At 39.4% G+C, this 18,373-nt stretch overlaps 1 protein-coding gene across 2 annotated transcripts; it reads left to right on the top strand.

The window, feature by feature from the left end:
- The first annotated feature begins 636 nt into the window (after positions 1-636).
- Positions 637-18,373, top strand: LOC146703332 (uncharacterized). Of its 2 annotated transcripts, none has more exons than XM_085466513.1 (7): positions 637-812; positions 1,225-1,344; positions 2,330-2,430; positions 2,681-2,829; positions 3,694-3,922; positions 5,396-5,616; positions 16,935-18,373. In XM_085466513.1, exons 2-7 carry the CDS (start codon positions 1,226-1,228, stop codon positions 17,100-17,102), a joined length of 987 nt encoding a protein of 328 aa, XP_085322639.1. In that variant the 5' UTR covers positions 637-812; position 1,225; the 3' UTR covers positions 17,103-18,373. The 2 variants fall into 2 exon arrangements, with proteins under 2 accessions (XP_085322639.1, XP_085322638.1); XM_085466512.1 differs by having other exon boundaries at positions 1,220-1,344.

Below are 18,373 nucleotides of genomic sequence, written 5' to 3'. Positions count from 1 at the left end.
AAAGGAATAAAAAAGACAACAAATGCAGGAAAAGAGCTTAAATTACTGTTTTATCTAAATCAAATGTCATCTATTTCTTTTAGGAGAGCTTAAGCTTAAAATAGGGGAAGGAGGGATAAATAAGGCTCTACAGCAGGGTGGGCAGTTGACCCCCTTCCCCCTCTGTAGTTCTGGAATAAGCTGTATGGTCACTGCAGCCTCGAGATTCTTGCATAATGTTACCTCTTGTTGATTTTGGGGGGGTTATTTGTTCCTCCTTTAGGTCACGTGGAGGGGTGGGGGGCTGTTTTGCCCGTGTGTGTGAAGCAGATGGAGCTTGGTCTAATATTTTTCCTCTCCTAGACTCTGCTAATGTTCATTTTTCACTACGTCAGTCTCCAAATGCACCTACACTTGTTTACATTTACACACACATATCATTGTGTGGCTTTTTCATGTACCGACTTTGTACTTTTGCACAGTGTTATTGCGATTTACACAGCGGATGAAAGCAACAGTAATGGTTCCCTGAATGCATCATCATGCAAACGCTGCAGTGATGGCTGAGTGACGTCACTCCTCCGTGGGAGAAATCTGATGCTGCAGGTCTTGCACGTGGTCTGTTGTTTACTTCTTCCAGGAACAGTGGAAGTGCAGCCAGACAGGGGGAGGAGGGGGAGTCGGCAAAATTTTGAAACAGCTGTCCTGGATAGGGTTACCGTGGAGAGGGGGGAAAAGACGCGCAGGCTGACGTTAACGTCGGGAAAATGTCGAACTGAATTCTCTGATGTTTCCATCTTCAGAGGCTCCGTAAACAGCGCGATACCTGAACTGTACGTATTTGTTTGGCGTCAGCATGCCGCTTTGCTCTCGCTCTTTGTTCTCCTCTCTGAGGTTCGTTAAAGTTCAAGCGTCCAAAGACCGTCAACAATGCGGTTAAACCGAGTGTAGCTGTGAGCACGCCGTTAAACGCAAACAGTGCAAATGCTGGAGTGATAAAAGTTTGATTGGACTGAAAAAAGAGAAAAGAAAGGGGGACAAAAGTGTACACAAACATGCTATTTTTACGACAACAAGGGTTTCGGTCTCCAGTTTACGAGTTAAGGGAAACATCTCCCGTTACATATAGACAAATCATTTACATTTCCTTACAATGGCGTTGTTTCTGTAAAAATACCCCAACAACTGGAATGCTTATGCTTTTCTTTATTCTCATTTTGTTTATGTGCTTATAATGAAGACTAGAATGTTTCAGCTTGGAAGTCTGCTGAGTCAGCTCCATCTAACCTCCAAAGCGTCAGAAGCTGCCCATGGCCAAATCCCAAAGCAGACACCGACAGTACCTGACTTTTTACAAAGCGTGATGTAAGTATTAGGTCAACTTAAACCTGCACTAACCTTAGTCGTACAGTTAGTGTGTGTCAAGTAAAGTACAGGGATACACTGGCAGTGGTAAACCCCCAGGGGCACAGTTTATTTGGGGGGGGGGGGGGGGTCACTGGGCCCTAAATGGGGCTTAGAAATGATTGAAGTCCAGATCTGTCTTTTTCTTGATGCATCATATTAAAGGTGTAGCACCTGTACTCTAAGGAGCAGCGGAAGAGTCTACCCTTAAACTAGATCTTGGTCCCATTAGGTAAGAGTGTGGTGGAGAGGTGCTTTTCTACTTTATTTCAGCACAGAGTGCTTTATTGAGGCAGTAAAGTGAAGTGAGTTGCAATACAGTCCAAATCAGAAATTCTAAAAACTGTAAAGGAATTTTATTTTGTACAGCTTCCCTTTTTTTGTAGCAATATAGAAGATTTGTGTTCATAAAACAATGAAATAAAATAAAATAAGATACTTTAAATTTAAGAGACAGAATAATTCTGTAACATCTGAGAAAAAGTGGCTGTGGTCCTGCCTACCATTACAGGTAATGCATCAACCAAACCCCCAGCTAGCAGTATTGTGGGCAATAAAGCCCATAATCTTTGTTTTGTTTTTTTTGGTTAAGTTGGGTAGAGTTGTCCCTTATAACAATCTTTGCCTGTAATTACTGTTCCCCTACCCATCACTGAAATCCATCCTCTGCCCATGCACTTCACTCTGAGCATTGCAGTGTCTTTCACCTCATTGTTCTTGTCCATCGCCTACAACCTGCAACCCTAACACTGGTGTCCACAACCTGTGACAGCACCCAACAGCATAATAGTGGAGATGGAGCAGCTTATGGTGATCTAATATAACCTCTATGGGGGTAGCATTGGTGGAGTTTAAAGGCAAAATGATAATTCTGCTTGCAGCTTGTACCACTGTGCTCAAGTGGAATAACAAAAATATATATTTTTACCATTTACTTCCTCTGTAGGAAACTCACCGGGCTGAAAAAGGAATATGTTTTCTGTAATCTGCGTATCCCCGACCAGCTTCAGACAACCAAAGATGACATCAACCTTGTTATCCTTTCAGGTGGGTATCTGCTGAAGAAATGCATGGAATAATATATGAAAATAATATGCATATGACATAGGGATGTAAGATTTAGTATCTCCATCTAAATGTTTAAGATTATTTAAGCGGACAACAGTTTTTGTAATCGTCTATTTTGCTGCATGCTACGAATTAAATGGCTTTAGGAAGGATAAGTTATATTCTAACAATAACACTAATATTATAAGACTAGTGACAAGGATTAATGTTTCTTGATCTCTTTGCTAAGGTCATGGGATCTTCTGCATAGATGTTAAACCCTGGAGAGGCACAGTGTCTGCTCACAACCAAAACTGGCATGTGCAAGTGAAAGAAGAGGACCAGAACTTTACCAATACGTGCATTGAGCAGATTGAAGATCCACTCAAAGCTATCATGGTAAAAATTTTTTTAAAAAAGACAAGTTTTATCTGAAATGTTGCAATGGCTCCATGAAAACCTAAATGTCAAACTGTCTGGCACACTTGAGTCCAAGGTCCAACCAATTGTCCAATACACTGTTTTCATCCAAACTGTGGTCGGGTTAAGAGATTCTGAGTCACTATAACAATTTATATGGAAATTTTAAATACAGAAGTGCTTCCTAAACTTCCTAAGTGGGCACTCTTCATTTGAAAGGCCATAATTGTATTCACGGTTTGAGGAGGGTGGGGGTGGGGGGTGGGAATGAAAGCAGGCAGGTGCCTAAACACAGCTGTCACCTTATGTGGCTGGGTCTGTTAGGAGTCATTCATTTCCATTTCTATAGATGCTCAAATTGGACTTGAAGCTTGACAGAACAGTTCAATGGCAAACACACACTGCAATATTGAAACGTGTTCTGCGTGAATTGGATCTATTAACTTCATTAATCTACACAAAACACGACAAATTTGAGGTTACATAATTTCTCTAAATGGGCCCTCTTTGAAATTTAAAAGTACAGTGTGTGATTCAGGTCATTGCAGGAGGAATGTTGAGACATCCTGTGAATGTGAGCGCATGCTAAACTTGATGAGTCTCAGCATTGTTCACGTAAATACTGGAACATTTAATAAGTTAATCGGCTGGCCTTTAAATTCGATAACTGCTGAACATTTTGCTACTTTTCTCCAGGTGTTTTATGCAAAGTGGATATCAGTGTTGGATGAAACAAATCATCTTTTTAACCAAAACGATCCAGGCGTCTGAAAAGGTTTTTATTACTTAGATACTAATAAAGAAAATGAAATAATAAGTATCTACCTAATGTCTGTCTCTTAGACTAAAACAGCAAACTTATGCAGTCATTTGAAGAGGAGTGGAGTGTCTGTGCGCCAAAGTCTCTTCTTCCCCAGAATCATCTTCCTCTCACCAGATTGTGAACTGGATAAGGAGCTGAGGAAGAAGAGGGAGCTGGTCTCCCACAGCCAAATAGAGGACTTCCTCAAATCTTTCAAGGAGGGCTATATTGCCTGGATATCAGATGCGGTGACGCCTTCCTGGATCTCTGGTGAATATGCATTAACACTTCGCTCAGTGTTCCAACACATTGCAAAAAGAACTGATCTATAATAACACGATATATGTCTGTTATTATGTCCTAAAACTTGTGAAAATATCCACTGCTGCCTAAAGTTGTGGTGGAATCAATCGAAAATTTACAGACACTCATCATGGGCATGAATGTCTTGGTAATTTGTACAGCATACATTTATCAATTTTTAATTTATTTAGGATTTTCTCTAATCCATACATGGCCAAAGTATCAATACAGGCCTAATATAAACATATACCCCCACTAATATTTGGTTAACTGTTCCTTAGTAAGTTCCACACCTTTGATTGCCATCAACAAGTGTCTTGCATAATTCTGCCTGGATATATGTTTAAATTCTATCGTCCCGATAACGATATAAATCACAAAAACATTTTCTGTAAATTCTGTGAATCTCGGGCAGCTCGACTTGCGGGAAGTGTTTCCAGCTGCCCGTCAGGTACCTGGAGTCGAGTGTTTTAACCGATGCATGAAACGATACATTTTTGGACATAAGTTGTAACGGCCGCCGTTTTCTTTGTGAGTATTTATTACACGGCGCGCTGCGGGGAAAAGCCTGTTCTTACGTTTGAGTCTAAGGTTTATTTTTTAGCACCTGGCGGCTCTTTTTTGCTTCTCATCCCTAAATAATCTGCTCTTTCACGTGATTCAGTTTATTTTGAAAAGTCTCAACAGGATCTTGAGCTTTATTGTGAAAGGTTTATGTGGAACATAAACAAGCAGACACGCAATCCGTCCTTAGTGTGGTTATATTAAATATAAGAGAAAGAGAGAACTTTAAGAAATTAATATAGCCACTACAGTGACCATCAAAACGGAGAAAAAATATTGCCGTAAACAGTTTATTTTGAGACACCACGAAACAAATGATAGCGTAAAATTAAAGATACAGTTGTTTGAGCTGATGGTCTTGGAATCTGCAGTTTACCAATCCCTCCAAGAGACCATCTCAACTTCTGTAACTTTATAGTGCTCCTTAGATCTTCACTGAGTTCCTTCTCCATTGTTCTACGTGTTGATCAATCCAACGAGAGCTGTCAAACATATCCTTTTTATGAGAAAGAGAAACTTAGTTGGCCTTGGCCTTGTCAAGTTAAAAGACATCGTATAATTTTTAGCACTACTTATTAAAATGTTGAAGTAAATGTATGTATAGATTTTAGCCTTTATTTATACTTTTGACCGTGTGTGGATTAGAGGCAATCCAAAATCAATTCACAATTGTGAACCCCTTGTTTTATGAAGATCTATGCTGTGCAATTATTCCAACCTGTAAACAGAACAGTTCAAAGAAATCATTTACGACCCAAATTACCATGACATTCATGGGGTTTTGTAAACTTCTGACTTAAATTTAGCAATAATTATGACTAAATTGGCAAAGGCTCATAAAAAGCCAGTTAAACTTGTGTTTTTCTTGACCTGCAGGTCATCTGTCGTACAGGCAGATGGAATCAGTGCGAGACGTCCTGAGGAGGGTGGGAACGTGGGATTTGGTGCGGCTGCACTGTGGCGAGCAGCTAAAAGGAGACTTCCAGAGCTGCCCGTATATCGCTCTCAACCGCCAGGAGACGGACACCCTCGAGTTTTCCAGTGTCAAGACCCTTTCTGCTGACTCGCTTTGGGCCCTGCTGGGACACGCTCCTCAGGTCAGTCCACTACTGTGGTTCTGATGAACCAGTCACAAACATAAACGCCATTTGTAACTTGGGATCGAATGCTTTGTCCAAATGATAATGTGAAGCATCACGCTCATCATGAACCAGCAGGTGGCAGTAGCACTTTATGACTGCCTCCATCAATTATCCTCTGTTGTTCTGGTAACTGGAAAAACACAGGTTTGATTTGTGCTGAAGACCCCCAAAACATGACACCAATTTCACAGTTATTTGAATGCAATTAGGATCATTTCTGTTTAGAAGTATGAGAAAATTACTGTATAAACACAGATGAAGTGATACAGTTTAGCAATTAAGATAAGAAAGTGAACCGTTTTTTTTTGTTTTGTTTTTTTTCACCACACCACAGAGAGCGGTCTAACTGAGTACAGTGTTCAGCATTTAGATATAAATTAATTTAAATTGTACTGACCAATTTTCCAAACAAATGCTTTTTTCACAAAATGTAAATTTGGTTCTTTTTTTTTTTTTTTAAACCAGTTCGACCACCTACACTCTTTCTCTCTCAGATCATTTTAATGGACACCCTGGGTGTTATTGAAGCATTAGGGCAGGTATTTTCTTTGCATCACAGTAATTTGAGCTGATTAAAATTGATTTTATGTTTTGGGTTAATAAGCAGATTTCATTCAGACTCGGTAAATGTTGCCTCTCGGGATGCGATTGGCAAATCTTAGCAGTCACTAGAGCAATGACCGAAAAAGGTGGTTTATATAGAAGTTAAATTGCAATGATGATAGAACGTTAGATTCACACACAAAAAATGTCATTTCGTTACATTTTCTTTTCTTCCAAAAAGCAGGATCGAACCTTTAATTATTTTCACTTGGCAGTGGTGCCTCTTTTCTGCTTGTCAGTTAACTAAATGTTACCTCTTTAAAGACCAGCGAGTGCGACCCAGCTCAGCATCCATTACAGATTCACACCCACCCTCGAACACCCAGACACTCAGCCTGCGATGTCCATGCAAGCCTGCTCAGGCATTAGTTTGCCCCCACCACCACCCAGCACCCCAGACTGTATGTACTCTCCCCCCTCGCCTCCAGCTGCTGTGTATTTGATACATGACCCAGCAGTCATTAGACAGTCTCCAGTGGGCTCTTTTCTTGCCCAGGGGGACACAAAACATGACAAGAAAATATATTATTTTCAAAGAGATATTTGCAAATGGAGGCACAGTGATGCAAACCTCATCCTCATATTAAAAACAAAAAAAAAGGAAATTGGAGAATAGATGGTTAATATGCTTTTGTGAAATTGGTTTTATTTCTCTGATCGGTTTCTAGGTGTGTTGATGCAGTCCGCACCGGGGGAAATCGACTTTAATATTTGGAGGTTTTGCCTTTTTAATTCACTGTGTCACCTACTTTGTCTTTAGGAGAGAAAAAAATGCTCTCTGCTCATGTGCAGCAGCTGCCAGGGGAAGTTTGGGGGGGCAGCAAAGAAACCTGATAGCTACCCCCATTTTCAGAGCCTACAAATAATGCATGCTTTTGATTTTATTTTTTTTTTAACTTGTAAACACAGGCTAGAAGATCTCCAACATGACCTACGATTTCTCTCGGGCATCTGTTAGGTTGCATGAAGTGGCACCAGATGCATTCAGAAAGCTGCCATGGAGGCAGTAGGTGTGTATTCTGTGAGCGCAGGCAATTACTCTGCAGAGAATGGGATGTCTACATGCACCAAAGTGGAGAATGATTGAGTGGAGTGGCTGTAATTTATTAATTATGGTCTATATTCTTAGACCACGGTTCTGGCTTCATTCAATTTGTATGGATTGAGGGGTAATTACGGTGTGTGTGTGTGTGTGTCTGTGTGTGTTAAGGAGAAAGAAAGAGCTGAAGATCTATTCATGTCATAATTTAAAGTGCAGGTTACTTGTGATATTCATCTTCATATTGTCCCCTCTTCTAATAAGGCCAGTTCATATAATGCAGTTTATTCAAGAGAAGACCCTGATTTAAAAAAAAAAAAAAAGTTTCTGACTTGCAGTCAGCCTATACAGAGCATCTATTAATTGCAGAGCTGTGAAGCAACAATTAAGTTCTTTTGAGCGTAACTTGACTACACAGCCCCTCCTAGCTGATTAATAGAGGCAAAGCCGGTAGGTGAAAATCTGCAAATTCACAGACAACATCTTGGCTAACGGAGAATGGTACAAATAATCAGATCTCGGTTGCCGGAGATACATCTCGTCTCCCTGACGAGCTACAGATTCCACACAAATGTAGCTTGTTAATTTAACTCCACCATGACATTCCTCTCCATTTGGCCATCTCCCAGGCTGCACGCGTCACGGGCCTGTAATGGACAGCTGGTGCACTTGGTGCTTAGCACAGAAAAGGCAGAGAGGGTAGACATCAACTGCTTTGTGTGATAATGAATGGAGGCACACAAAAGGCCAGGAGCAGGCCATTTACAAAGCCTGCAAATTCTGCTGTCTAAATAGATAATATTGTCAGCCACTGTGTCTTTTGGGGTTTCTTTTACTGTAGTGAAAAAAACAGCATTCACCCCTTTGAGGTAAATATATGCCTTCCCCATTACTCTTACTTTCAAATATTTATGATAATCATTAGAAACCATATTCTATGTGTTCTGTGTGAGCATGGCTATAACTCCACTTATCAAAGGATCTGTTTCACTAAAAGAAAAAAAAAGAAAGAAGACAACTGTAGTTTTTTTTTCAGTTATGCAAAATTAAACAAAGCACACTTTAAAGTTGTGTCACTGAGACTACAATTTAGGCGCTAATTTCAGATTCATAGCTCACTTATTTCATTGCGTACCCAACAAGCCTGTAGGGACGCAGTGCGTAGGATGATATCTCCATTGTGGAAAAGTTTTCAAAGAAAAGTTTTTAGATTGATTTTTTTTCTAGAAAGAAAGATCTATTGGTTGCATTGCATTTCCCCAGCAGAGATGAAAATTATGTGGACACTACCATGATGTTCAGATTTCTGTAATTGGAGGATCGCTCTCGAAAGGAAACTGGAATTGGAAATAATTCGCGCCAAAGAGCGTGTAGGAAGCTACGGAGGAAAAATAACCATGCAATTACGCATGAGAAGAGTGCTGCAGAATCACAAGTGTCTGTAATGAACTAGTGAAGACACCGGCACTTATACAGTGGAAGGCAATGATAAAAGCTGCCTTGTAATAGCATGTGATTAAACTTAGTTAAAAAAAAAGAAAAAAAAATCTATTTTTTCACTCGAGCACTGAACCGCAGTGAAGAGTCCCATGGAGAGATTCTGCATCTGTCAATTTGAAGATGACTCAATGTGTTTCCTCCAAATTCATCACCCAGCATGCAGTTCCAGTCATTTTAGAGGGCTCTTCAAGTGCTCTTTTGTTAATTTAGTTAAACATGAAACGTTAGAGTTCATGTTTTACACATTCCTACTTAACACAGGTGGAGTTTGAGTTTCACTAAATTTGAATACATGTTTAAGATTAAGCTCCAAGCCATTATTATTCATTAGCAAATAATTTCCGTGAATGTGGAATGAGCCCGGGTTTGCAGGGCACTGTGGGTAATAATATCTGCTCTACTGCATGCATATATATAGAATATTGTTAATTTGTATACTTTGTCTAGAAAATACAGCGCGTGCATTAATAGGGTTTTGTAATATGGTTGCAGTAACAGGATTTTCTTTTTAAATATGTTAGCACCATTAATATGAAGTTCCATGCAGTGAACTGTATTTCAGGGCGATTCTTCACTCAGTTCAAATATCCGAATGTTCAGCTATGTAAAATGTTCACTTGAACATTTTCAACATTCAAATGTTGAATTGAAAGCATAATAAATATTGCATAGGTACATTTTAAAAAATTAGAAGATCGAAACTCTGTCTTTGATTCTTTTGCAAGATAAATAAAGAATTAGAACGAATTTTTTTCCCTTTTTTGTGCAGTTTTACAATTAAACAACAACAAAAATAAAGTATTTTGAAATGAAAATCATTAGCTATGTCCCTTACTATATGATTCTGTGATCACCTGTGAAACCATTATTGAATTGTTGCACAATCCTTTGTCATAGCACATTTAATAAGACCATGTAAGCTTCATAGATATCTTTTTTTTCCCCAGTTCTGTGACATTATCTAATTTGGCATTAAATGCTGGTTTTAGTATTTAAAAGAAACTTTTCTGCGGTCATTGGCCAACATGTTCATTTTTATCTCTGTAGGCTCAGTTATTTGTTTTATGGATTCAGGATATTAGAGTGATCCCCGCAGCATAGGTGCTAAGATATGATCAATAGGGATTCATGAATAATGAAGAGGCCGAGTGGAGCAGAGGCACTTAATTACAGCTTCGAAAGCCATTCTCGTTAATTGAGGAGAATAAAGGTGCTGAAGTGGCTTAAACGGCAAAAACTGTAATTTTTTTAAATTATTAAAAAAAATTTTTTTGTCACTTTTCTTTTTTTAAATTACAGCAAGCCTCTACCTGAAAGCCAGATGGATCCAAGTTCTCACCTTTGTTTTCAAATAGATACATTTGTATTTTATATTTAGTTTATTTTTGTTCTCAGGCTTTCTTTGACCATTTGTGAGCAGACTCTCATTCTTTTAATGTAAATGCTAATATGCTGCATATCCAGACAGTGTGTGACTGCTGTGCACTGCAGATACAGTATATAATTGACAGCCCTGCCATCTGTTACAGTTATGTGAAATTATGGATAAACTAGTTAACAGACACTTTGGCCCATTGTCTGTTGTTTTGATAATCACCCTTAATAACGGACGGCATCAATATGGTCTTTAAACCTGATTTGGGAGTTAATGGAGTCAGATGGGGGCAGTCAGTGTATGCTCTGGGGGTAATGCTGTTAGAGATGTTCGTAAAGAGCAAATTAAATCAGTCATAGATTGTGCCCTCTCAAGTCAGCCAGACAACCAGACCTATTGAGGAGAAAAAGGAGGGGGATTCATATTTTAACCTCTCGCAGAAAATGCACTTATGTGGATGGAAATACAGTCAGAGCTGGGTGACTGCATGCAAATGGTTATTGCCCAGCCTAATGGCTTCCTGTTAGCTGAGGCAGGTTGGAAGGGGAGTCATATCTAATCGGAACTTAACCGGGCATTTTTTAAAAATATATATAATTTATTTATTTCTTTTTGTGGCCTCAGACGAGCACAGTGATTAACATGGACAGTAATGTCACCACCTCTATCTTAATGGATAGGGTTGGGAGTCAAATAGAAACTCGTGATATGATTCAGTACGTTACCCAAGATAACATTGGTATCACAGTACAGCCATTCCAAGATTCATATAAATGAAAGGAAAAAAAAACAACAAAATACAGAATTTAAATGTTTAAATTAATTGATATTCACTTTATGTCTCTAGCTCTCTGATTTGCTCTGATACGTTTCATGGTATAGATTCAACAAGGTGCTGGAAACATTCCTCAGATGTTTTGATCCATATTGAAATGATAGCAGCACACAGTAGCTGCAGATTTTTCTGCTTGCACAACTATGATGCAAATCTTCTGTTCCACCATATCCCAAAGGTGCTCTATTGGACAAAGGTCTGGTGACTGTGCAGGCCCTTCAGTGAACTCACTGTAATGTTCAAGAAACTAGTTTGGGAGAGGTTTGTGACATGGTGCATCATCATTATGGAAGAAGTAACCATCAGAAGATGGGTCAGCAACAGTACTCGAGTAAGATGTGACATTTAAATGATGCTCAGTTGATACTATGGGCTCAAAAAGGTATTCTCAAAAGAATATCCCCCAACCCATTATACTGCCACTGTCAGCCTGAATTGTAGATGGACTAATGCTTTCATTTTGCCAAATTCTAGCCCTCTATTCAAAGCTCTCTTTCCTAGCGGTTCATGTCCCGCTCATGAAGGATCTGGTGTTTTGCACGCCTTCCTCCACTTCTTCCTATCCAGAGCGTCTTCTGGTGTGACATTCGCAGCCTTCATATCATTTTTGATTCGGTCCATCCAGAGCTTTTTTTTTGGTCTTCCTCTTGGCCTGTTACCGGTCTAATTGTTGGGCTGTTTTAGCGATGGAGTTCTCATCGCTAGGGACTACGTGGCCGTACCATCGGAGCCTCGACTCTCGCATCTTGTCCGTGATTGCCACTTCCCATCGTTTCTTGACGTCTTCGTTCACTCATTCATCACTAACATTTTTCCAATCTTCTACTGCCCAGTTTTGGTGAGCCTGTGCAAACGGTAGCCTCAGTTTCCTGTCCTTAACTGATAGGAGTGACACCAGGTTGTGGTCTTCTGCTACTCTTACCCATTAGCTTTGAGGTTTTAAATGTTGTGTCATCAGAGATGTTCTTCTATGTGCTTTGATTGTAACAAGTGGTTATATGGCAGTCTGGCCATTCTCCCCTGATGTCTGGTATCAACACAGCCATTCCTGATGCCCGTTTTGACCATTTGCAGGTCATCTTGACCATGTCTACACGCTTAAATGCATTGCTGTAGTGTGACTGGCTGATTAGCTGTTTGCATTAATAAGCAGTTTAACAGGTGAATTTAACTCAGTGGGTGAATGTATTGTAGAGATAGAGATTGGACTCAGAATATGGGATGCTGTTTACATTTCTTTTCTTTTTTCTTTTTTTTAATATCTTGTAACCTCAAAAAATTAGCAGGTAAAAACAAAATCTATTATGTATTAAATTAGAATAAAGCTGGCTTATTTAATTTAGCCGCTTCTATGGGGGGGGGGGGACGACACTTTTGGCTGATTGTTAATCAGATTCTGTTTTGTGTCTTAATGGAAAATCATTGAGTCAGATCATCAAGATCATGACTTGAGTTGAATCAAATTACCGCTAGTAGTCACTCACTCAACAGATTGTTAATATATTCACCTTCTGAGCCAAACCACACAGTGCTTACCTAATTGCCTTGCAAACCATTTTTGGTCCATTTCCATGACATTTGGCCCATCGACAAAGAGGTTTGGTGCACCAAAGGTGTGTTACTCAGTGTCCTCCCCCCCCCCTGTCCGTGTCTAGTGAGACACGAAGTGGAACAAAGAGCCCGTCGTCTGAAGCTGGTGTGGCTTTACGCTCACTCTGAGTTCACCTGAAACACTGCACCATGGCTCCAGGTAACAGCCTCTGCTGACTGATACACCGCTGGGATTCTTTGACTTTATCAGGGGAAGAATCTGAACTTTGTGAATGGCAATACATGCAGGTGGTGACATGTCCCTACCCAATTACACAGTTCCTCGGATTTGTCATACCTGTCAGACCTTAATGACCAGTAAATACATTTATACAGAAATAATTCTGTAGTCACAATTAAACATCATTGATTCATGTTGGTTTTATTAGCAGAAGTGATTTAGGATGCCTGAACGGTCTTTAAAAGAACTAGCTCTGAATCTGTACCGTGGAGATCCCTGCAGATGGGAGATAAGGAAACCACTGGAGATGTCTATCAGCAATTTGCATGGAGAAGTTTTCAGAGAATGAGTTGTCTTGTTGAGTATAAGAGGTTAAAAGGTGAACAGTGAACCAGACATAGGATTTATGACTAGTAGCAGACGGTAAATAAGAAGAATGAGTTTGTCTTGTTGAAATGTGAGGAGTGATGTCATTCACATGGCTTCTGCGACACTGAAAGTGAGAGGGAGATCAGGGTAGACACCGTTAGGTGAGCTCTCAGCCCTTTGTGTGACACCCAGCCTTAGCCCCAAGGGTCTTGTTCTTTCCATGAAATGCACCATTTTGGCCTGCTGGTGCTTGAAGTAGCGATGGTTCCCTTACAATTGTGAACAAATCACAGAAAAACCTAATACCTAATTTTAGTGACTTTAAAGTGTTCGTTTTGGCTTATTGGAGAGTGTGTCGCCGTGACACATTGCAATACATCTTAAGTGTCGGATAGAGATTGCACTTTAAATGACATTTTGGTTTCTATCAGCAGCTACTTTACTTTTTTTTCCTTCTGCTGCAAGTCAGATACAGCATGATCTTTTACTCTTTAACACACCCTCTCATTCACTTGAGGGATAACATGCAGTGACAGTTCCTGTACCTGGCACGTGGTCCGTGCTGAGCAACATCTGGCAGGCAGCTTGTCTAGACCACACAGAAACTTGTTTTGCTCTTTTGTATTTGAAATCTGTAGCTTACCTACTTGGTAACTATTGTTTGGCGGATGATGCCGCAGAAATGGACGATGATGAATTTAAATGGCTGTAAATTAAATTTGACACAATTCATCTCTACGCTAACATTCTCAGACAGGATTTATGTATACTCCAAAGCAACCACGGGCAGCAAATTAGCATGGTTGTTACTGTAAATATGTTTCTTAATATAATTTGCAGGATTGTTCTGCGGCGGGTTTTATAGCTTCCCTGCTTCAGTGTGGGTTTTATATTGTCTGCCTCTTGTGCACTACAAGTATGGAAGTACTCAACTTTGGCTCCATTAAATCAGCTAATTGCTGATTATGAACTATTGCGCTGCGCTGTGATTTGTTAGAATAATTCCTTTCTGATGTCTTTGTCTCGGTTTGTGTGCCTCTCTGCCACCAGCTGTCATTAAGCTATTTTTTCATGTATCCCAAATTAATAGACACTCACTCACTCTGAAGTGTCTGATGCTATTGTAGCAGAAGCCACATGGCATTTGGCCAAGGCTGCAATATAAGATGCAATTGTTTAGCTTTTTTTCATCTTTATCCCTGTTTTAATGCACAGTAATAAGTAAGTAAATGCTGGAAAGATGTGTGTCTGAAATCGCAGTGGCCTTTGTTGTAGATAATTAGGTTAGCAGCAAGAGTGTGCAGGTGTTGAGGGTGTACTGTGTGCTCATGTTGTGTTATCGACTTGCTCATATTCGTAGGCTGTCAGGGTGTCGCACTTTCCATCAGCCCCAAAGCTCACCAACCTCTTCACTATTAAAATGATCACTTTCAATAGCAGACAAAGGAAAGAGGGAACATATCTAGTGCAGGGTATTTTCCCCACCTCTAATGCTTATCTGCCTTTTGATGTCGGCGTAATAAAAGGCCTATTGGGCTTTCACAATGACCTGCAAAATGGACAAGGGCCGATATACTGGGCTCTGACTGTCGCTACCATTAACTAAAAGGCCCAGACATTATGGAGAGCCGGGGATGAAAGTACATGGAAAAAAAAATAATAATTGAAAAATTGCCTAATGCTAAAGTGAAAGAAAATGGAACTGTGAAAAGGCACTGTAATATTCTGTTATCCCCGGTAAATGCAGCCAAACAAGAGATGCAGCAAGGCATTCTTTTTGAAATGGATGTGGTTCAATTACCTGCATGTCTAAATCTAGTTAAGGCTTCCATTGTCGGGCTCGAAACATAACAGGCAGTTTTTGTAGTGTTAAAGCGTATTATGCCCTACAACCTACATAGAATCAAGAGAGGTATGACTCCATTCAAGATGCGGAGGGAATTAAAATTCACAGTGAGACCGAGGTTAATTTATTATTTAGTCTGTTTCGGGCTACCGTTTGGATCACTGTTCTAACAGAGTTCGAGCTCAATATTCGAACAAGCTTGAAAAGAACGTTTCTATGTTTTAAGGAGTATTGAAGGATTAGCATCCAATAGAAGCAGAATCTGGTTTGTTTTACTGTGTAAAACAGTTGACCTAATTCAGACTAGACTAGGCCATGCAGACGGGCATTATATTGATGAACAAAACTAGCAGACTGGCAAATATTTTACTAGTTTTACCTTTTCTTATATAATTTATAATTTCTTTGATATTATGTATTATTTATATATTCAGTTATAAGACACACAAAACCCAACCTGTAAACCTTGAGTTTGATGTTTAAGTAAATGCCTTAATGTTGGTGTTGTCTGTGATAATCTAAAAAAAGAAAAACATGTGCCTTTACCCTGTAATTTAAAAAAAGATAGTAATATAGTGCATGTATTATTTTGTTTGGTCAATAATTTAAGATCCCAGTTGTAATACACATTGTACACATCTTACCTGAAATGTACCTGCCCACTGATCAGTTAACCTCAAACTGCTGACTTCATAGTAAATAACTGAACGTCTATATTTAAATCTGTTCTGTATATAATACATGAAAAATTAACAACTACAAAAAATGTCAAATTAAAAATACAGTTTTACAATTTATAACATTTTAAAATTTACATGGGGTCATGCAGTCTTGGTGGTCGTCAGGAACGCCTTCTACTTTACCATAATTAATCATCATCTGTTGAGCTTATATGTCTGTGATATCCAAGAACTTTATTTCTAATTCCACATTCCATATTTAGAGGTAAGTCAGATACAGATTTCGGTATTATAATACATCTTTAAAAAAACAAAACATAGATGGTAATAATCGCTGTATGCGTGTCAGTGTTGGCGCAAGGTTTCATTCAAGATTGGCCCAGCAGTTAAGGATGGGAGGAGATGGGGTGCATACAGATATATATGCATACGCTACAATTATTTTAGTAAGGTTTACATATTATAAATTGATTCTATAGTGTTGTGGTTTACACATTCAATTGCCAAGTCGCTGGTTTTATTCTAGCGCAAGACATAAATCCCTTTTTGGGTCGTGGCATCTGCCGTTAAAACTCATATGCAGAGACACCCATTGTAACAAGGAGCAGGTGAAAGTACCTTCATTCAACATTGTTATAAACTGATACAGTGATAACAAAAGAAACTGTAGATTTTCCAGCCATGAAAAACATCATTACCTGAAGTACTACTTTAGTACGTTGCAGGTGTGATGCATCTAAATATATACCAGTACCTTCTACTTCAGTTTTATAGAGAGCTTAAAAGACAACAGCTGAAAAACCTCATTCAAAATGCAATTCACTGCATCAGTAACTTAAAATCCAACAGTGGAACAGACTTTCTTTCTGAGTTATATGTTGTAGATGGTATTGGAAATTAAATTAATCTGGAAGTGACTTTATGATTCGGCTCTATACAAATTCATATAGTTATCATGTAGATCATCTTGATGTCTAAAAAAAACCTCCCAAGTATAGTTTATTTTTATCCTATTATTCCTTAGAATACCCACGAAGTATAATAGATTGCCAAATCTAGACTTCTGGGGAAAGTTGACCTCAAGGTAAACAAAGATGTTTACTTTCTACACCAATAAAATAAGTCATTTTTTCCACCGGGCAGAATGACTTTCTCCCCCCCACCCCACCACCACCACGTAGGTTGTATACACGGTCCTAAAACCAAGAAATATCCAACAAAATTTCTAATTATTTCTCTCTTTGGCACTTTGCAGGTAACCGTTAAAATGTATAAGCGTGGATCTAACAGCTGGCTGGGGAAGTCCCTGAATGCCACCACCACCATCCCCTCCAACACCTCTGTGATCTTCAGGATCAGCGGCGAAGAATCAGATGCTAAAATCCCAGCAAACGCCATTCACAGCATCACGCTCAGCATATGACTGTGTGGAGATAATACAAACAGGATCGCCATCGCAACATGGCACTGAAGAAGCAAGGGGAAGAAAAATTGCTTACTTGTGTGTAGCATTTTTTAAAAACTGAGTGCATTTTAACATGCAGTGATTGTACTTTGCAATATTGTAGGACTTCCAGATGTTTTTATGTGCGCATTTATCGGGGAAAAAAGGAAAAAGAAAAAAGGTCCCATTTGCCAATTTCCCTGATTCTCCTTAGTGACAATATTATGTTAATGTAGATGGTTTCAGACAATTAGCACGATTAGCTTTCTCTTGTTTTGAATTTCTAGAGCTGGCCCACACTTTACACTAGCCATTAATTAATCATTATGCAAGCTGATTGTGTCACACCGATTTAGGACTGAAGTGTTTAATGTGTTAATTGTGGCGGTTAAAAACCGGTGGCCTCTGGCACGTCGAGGGCCGAGGATGTAACTGCCTCTGTGGGTTTAATCGGAAGTTATTTACGGTCTGTTTAGACAGTGGAACTGTAAGGTGCTTTATTAATATGCTCCACCGCACGGAGGAGATGATAACTATTCAAGAGCACACAGGCACAGCAACCAGCACCATTCATAACTGTGTCTGAGTCACTTTCCATCAGTTGCCCAGGCTTCCACAGCTGCGCTAACAGCTAGCAATTGCATTTACTGGGCCTGGCAGTGGTCATAATGAAGTTATTCCCAACAGGATATCAGTGCCTTTAGCTAACAGCTCTCTCTGTTGATGGTATCTTTCTGTATGGCATGTCTACCTGAAACATCATTACACTGTACTCAAGCTACTTGCTTTTTCAAATGTCTGTTTACTGGTTTACCTGAGGGGTAGATCATCTGTAGTTTTAAAGCCATCACTCAGTTGTTTACATTGGTTGCTGCACATTTTTGAGACTGGTTGTTTTGTGGTTTGAGTCAACATTGCTTGAAATTATAGGTGTTTTCATGAATTTATTGCCTATACATATTTAAACCTACATAGTCCTCAGGAACTGTTTTCTCCAAAGCACTTGACAAACAATATTTGCAATATCAGATGGTCTGGTGTGGGAAGGACTTCAAGGAAATATCTGATAAGTGGTGGGTGCATGCACGTTTTACTGTAATTTCATTATACATTGAACCATGCTTCTCAGTTGATTTATTCAGGCATGCTTGCTTGATTCATTGGTGTGTGGGGTTTTTAGGTCATTGAGTTATCAAGTGTTATCAAATGTTTGTACCACGTGTTGTTGTAATAAAGAGATGTGATTATTG

This window comes from Copadichromis virginalis, linkage group LG8, assembly GCF_057382275.1.
Source record: "Copadichromis virginalis isolate Kocher_CV1m ecotype Utaka linkage group LG8, C_Virginalis_male_GT1.1, whole genome shotgun sequence".
Classification (NCBI taxonomy): domain Eukaryota; kingdom Metazoa; phylum Chordata; class Actinopteri; order Cichliformes; family Cichlidae; genus Copadichromis; species Copadichromis virginalis.
This window is presented reverse-complemented; position numbering and strand designations above follow the sequence as displayed.

Excerpts from the sequence above, each read along its gene's own strand:
- LOC146703332 (XM_085466513.1), top strand. The coding sequence starts at position 1,226 with ATGTTTCAGCTTGGAAGTCTGCTGAGTCAGCTCCATCTAACCTCCAAA. Across the intron at positions 2,830-3,693 it reads ATCCACTCAAAGCTATCATG|ACTAAAACAGCAAACTTATG; the intron begins GTAAAAATTTTT and ends TCTGTCTCTTAG. Across the intron at positions 5,617-16,934 it reads TGCTGGGACACGCTCCTCAG|GTAACCGTTAAAATGTATAA; the intron begins GTCAGTCCACTA and ends GGCACTTTGCAG.